Here is a 5000-nt window from a genome sequence, read left to right as displayed (position 1 = left end):
TGGTTTGTCCGATCGAGTGATCTCTACCTGTGCTCGCGTTGGTTTTGCCCGGCAAAAGAGTTCCTCCTCATGCTCGGTAGCGCTAATAGGTCGGACATCTGGATGTTCAAACTAGTGTTCATATCTTTGATTAATAGCGCTTCTAAGTGGGGAGGCGACGGGTATTCTAGCATGTAGTTATGATGTTCGTATTTTCCAAAAATTATTTCTCTTGTGAAGGTTGTTTGGTGTCCTGTCTTAAATGGTTTTTGGGGGCTTCAGATGTGAGATGTTAAGTTATGCGTCTGTTTAGCTTAGTCGTAGTCATGCCAGTATAGGTAGAAGGTAGAGCCTCACAGTTTCCTAGTGTGCAGGTAAATCTATATGCGACATGTGATTGTTGGATTGGTTCTTTCTTAACGTTAGGACTGTTACGTAGTAGTAAGTGGCTATTCTTTTTAATGAATTGTAATGTTTTATTTTTTTTCCTGGGTTTGCTGGTTTTACTTTTTTCTTTGCAATTTGTTTTAGTATTCTCTCTTCTTCTTTGCATGCTGAAGAGAAGTATGCCCTATAGTATATTTCAATTTCATCCTTTTTCTCTCTCTTTATTTATTTTTTTTTTTTTTTGTGCCACTGGTCGATTATTTTCTTGCTTACTTCATCTATAGTTTGTTTGGTGAACCCGTTGTTTAATAGGATTATTGTAGACCTTTTCATTTCTGTGTGAAGTTGTTCCCATATGCTGTAATGGGGAGTGTTCTACGTATGTATGCACTAATGGTCGAGTCTTTGTATCTTTGTGGGCACTCACTTTTTCCGTATAAACAGTGTCCGGGATTTGTGGGTTTCTTGTTTGTACTAGTCGTGAAAAGATCTTCTTTTTGTTTAACGAGTATATCTAAAAATAGCATGGATCCTTCTATGCTGTTTTCAACCGTAAATGTTAACCCAGAGGTGTCTTGGAGGCTATTTTCACTACTTCAATATCTTCACTACACGTAGTTTCTATGAAGATGTAATGAATAAAGCGGCAGTAGATCTTAGATTTTTCGATTTTTTAAACACTTCTTCCTCAATGCAGCCCATATAAAAGTTTGCAAATAGGACTTTAAGCGGAGAACCCATAGCGACTCCACCAACTTGTTGGTATTTTTCTCCGTGTTGGCATGTAAAGGGTACCTCTTTTGTGCAACACATTGGCATAGTATGGAGTATGGACTCTGGGATGGCTATGTTGGCAGTACTGTCGTTATGGTAAACACGGTCAATTATGTAGTTAATGGTACGATCAATTGGAATGTATGTGAATAGCTTTTCAACGTCCAACGAAGCTATGATACCATTGGCACTATTTGCCTTCAGGATGTCCAAAATATCGGTTGCGGAGTTTAAGCTGTAGATAGCAGGGACGAATGGGGTCAGTATGGCCCACAGTTGTTTAGCTATGTTGTAGGATGTAGATGGGATCTGAGATATGATAGGTCTGAGCTTGCTACCTGATTTGTGGGTTTTTACATTCCCATAACAGTAGCCCATTCTATAGTCTCCCGTCAACTTAGTAAATTTGATTATGTTGGCTGGGGCATTGCTTATCGATATTAGTTTATTTAGTTTCTTCTTTAGGGCCTCTGTGGGGTCCTTTGTTAATTCTTTAAACTTTGTTTCATCCTTAAGGACCGTATTTATTGTATCCATATATTCTGAGGCATTCATGAAAACACAAGAGGTAGCTTTGTCCGTTTTTCTTATAGTGATGTCATGGTCTGTCTTTCGAATAAACCAATCAACACCAAGAATGAGTACACATCACAGCTAGTCCAGCCTTTAAATACCATCCATCTGACATTTTTAGTTTAGTAGCAACTCTAACATAGAGACAGCCACTATATCCAGCCACTGAAGAAGAGTTAAGACGCTCGAAATCGCGATCTAGCAGCACAGATGACCTACGGAGAAATCACTTCAGATCTCAATGAAAGAAGACCACCATAGGACGCAAAGAGAATGTCTTAAAGAAAATGCAAAAAGCACAACTAGCAATCAAATTTATATATATATATATATATATATATATATATATATATATATGTATATATATGTGTATATATATGTATATATATATATATATATATATATATGTGTGTGTGTGTGTGTGTGTGTGTGTGTGTGTGTGTGTGTGTGTGTGTGTGTGTGTGTGTGTGTGTGTGTGTGTGTGTGTGTGTGTGTGTGTGTGTGTGTGTGTGTGTGTGTTTGTGTGTGTGCGTAGTGTAATTGCCTATATCAACCTATAACACTATATGTATGTATAAATAATAGCCACCGGGAATGTGATGGTTATGATGAAATGTTATCAATAAAGTTTTAATATTTAATCATGTATATATTCATTGTACACAGAATAACTTTACTTTGGACACGAGAACTCATGACTCTTGGTTTCTGGAAAAACATATATGTATATATTTATATATATATATTTATCAAACAATCGTAAAAAGCTGTTCACCATGCCCTTCTGCACTGCACTCAGTGCTCACAACTACACGTCTGTGACTCATAGAGCTCAACATTGTCTTTACAATAGTAGTAATCACATCTCATTATATACATATATTTCATAGCGGCTCATTCACTCTTTTCCATAAGTGCAAACATACACGTGGACTGCCTAATATACATACATGTATTATATTATATATAAAACGCTTTCAGAACGTATCTCTAATGAAGGAGCCGGGGGTTTCTGAGGTTGATGATGGATATGAATAGCAGGAGGGACAGAAGACTTGAGCACACGTGTGGCCCACACGGGGAGGAGCCTGGGGAAGAGGACATTGAGGTTCATATCAATTAGCCAATTCATAGGAACAAGATTCTATTGTAGATAAACGTATATAAATATATTCATGAAAAAGGATAACACATATATTTTTTTGGGGGGTGGGATGAATGTATGTATAAGGTGAACTCATGTACCTGTGTTGAGTTGCGTGGGCAGGTGGTGGGGTTGCGTGTAGGTGACATGGTCCAGGTGTAAATCCACGTCCGTCTTCCACTCGTAGGTATGGACTGTCGCGGTGCAACTGGAAGGTAACAAAGAAAGGAAGACAGAAGTTAGTCTCCATCCAGGAGTTGAGATAGAAAAGGGCCTGTAAAAGCACCCTTGGCACAAATAGAACAAACTACAAACAATTGCTTGCCTTCCATCTGGATCAGTCTAAGGTTTGTTTTGTTGTAGACTCCTTTATCATTCATGATACTGGAACTTCGTTCTATTTGATATCCAACCCCAACAAGTGACAACTAAACACTCAAACATAGCGATCATACAAAAATCATCGAGCTAGTAGACAATCGTGGTATAGTCCTCCTTCAAGACTTACAAAATTCTAAAATCTACTTTATGCGTTTGTATATTCTATCTTTTGTCTCACCCTTAAGTTGGCTAGAAAGACAGGTGGTAATCAATGCCAGATCCATATCAAATTAATCGCTTTCAAATATTTCTCATTTTGTCTTTTAACAACAAAATTGTTAAGTTAATTGGTAAATATTTACCACTGTAACCAGTGATGACCCATTTTGTCTTTATTTTATTTTTTAACGCTTGCACAGGGTAGCCAATATAACTGCAGTTTTATCTCTCAGACTTATTGCGGGAAGATTTATATGCTTGCGTGTATAAGCAAAATATATCCTCTTTTATGTTACGTTTGCAACATTATTCTTTGCCTGGTGCTACGTTACAATAAACTGTCAAAAAAGAATATAAAAAAGACTGTCCTCTCGGGCCAACAGTGGCTTTCAGATAAACGAGATATAATTTGTTTATTTGTTGATTTATTTACGCAGATGTACTAACATACACCCACACACACTCACACACAAATACACACAAATACACACACACACAAACACACACACACACACACACACACACACACACACACACAAACATATACACACACACACACACACACACACACACACACACACACACACACACACACACACACACACACACACACACACACACTCATACACACACAAAAACACACACACACACACACACACACACACACACACACACACACACACACACACTCACACACACGCATCCGCACACACAAAAACACACACACATATACATGCATACATACATATATATATACATACATGCATACATACATACATACATGCATACATACATACATACATGCATACATATATACATACGTACATACGTACATACATACATAAATACATGTATACATACATACATACATGCATACATTCATACATACATACATACACACATACATACATACTTACATACATTCATGCATACATACATACACACATACATGCATACATACATAAATACATACATACATACATACATACATACATACATACATACATACATACATACATACATACATACATACCTATATACAAACATACATACATGCATACATACATACATAGATACATATATAAATAGATGAATACATACACACATAGATACATGCATACATACATGTATGCATACTAATATGCATACCTGTGTACACACTGGACACACATAAAAAATTCAGGCCCATTACTCTCAATTATGTTAAAAGACTATGAAATATTTTGAAGACGCCACGTATTCCCCAGGGAGACATCACATATTATTAAAATAGATATTATAAAAGAGAGAGAAAAAGAGAAAGAAGGAAAGAAAGAAAAAGAAGAAAATAAAAAAGAAAGGAAAAAACAGAGCTCTGATTTCCATTTTCAGTAAAAAAAAAAAAAAAAAAAAAAAATAATACAATAAAAAAAAATGCTTCGGGCTTTGACAGTATCAGAACGGCAACGGAGTTATAGTATTTGGCTTGTGCCTTAATGGGAGGGGCAACAGGGACACCATTGTAAAGGTATCGAGATACAACCACTGGAGAGTTAGATACGACGAGAGAGATAATCTGTCTTGACAAATACTAAGGGCTCGACCCTTTGTAACCTAAATTTAT

The 5000-nt window shown here is 36.6% G+C and overlaps 2 protein-coding genes across 2 annotated transcripts in view; both read right to left on the bottom strand.

Annotated features, from left to right (window-relative positions):
- Nucleotides 1–987: 987 nt before the first annotated feature.
- LOC143029072 (uncharacterized) lies at nucleotides 988–2552 on the bottom strand. Its single transcript, XM_076191428.1, has 2 exons — nucleotides 2469–2552; nucleotides 988–1749 (listed from the first exon to the last, which is right to left on the bottom strand). Exons 1-2 carry the CDS (start codon nucleotides 2550–2552, stop codon nucleotides 988–990), a joined length of 846 nt encoding a protein of 281 aa, XP_076047543.1.
- The window catches only part of LOC143029064 (uncharacterized), a 57656-nt gene continuing 54864 nt past the window's right edge, over nucleotides 2209–5000 (bottom strand). The window contains exons 8-9 of the mRNA XM_076191414.1: nucleotides 2959–3065; nucleotides 2209–2801 (exon numbers count right to left, since the gene is read on the bottom strand). Of these exons, the coding sequence (XP_076047529.1) occupies nucleotides 2704–2801; nucleotides 2959–3065 (205 nt within the window). The 3' untranslated portion in view covers nucleotides 2209–2703. The remainder of the gene's footprint in view (nucleotides 2802–2958; nucleotides 3066–5000) is intronic.

The sequence above is a fragment of the Oratosquilla oratoria genome, chromosome 1, assembly GCF_046742065.1.
Source record: "Oratosquilla oratoria isolate Oo_2021 chromosome 1, ASM4674206v1, whole genome shotgun sequence".
NCBI classification, from domain to species: Eukaryota; Metazoa; Arthropoda; class Malacostraca; order Stomatopoda; family Squillidae; genus Oratosquilla; species Oratosquilla oratoria.
Note: the sequence above shows the minus strand (reverse complement) of the source record. Positions and strands in the feature narration are given on the sequence as shown.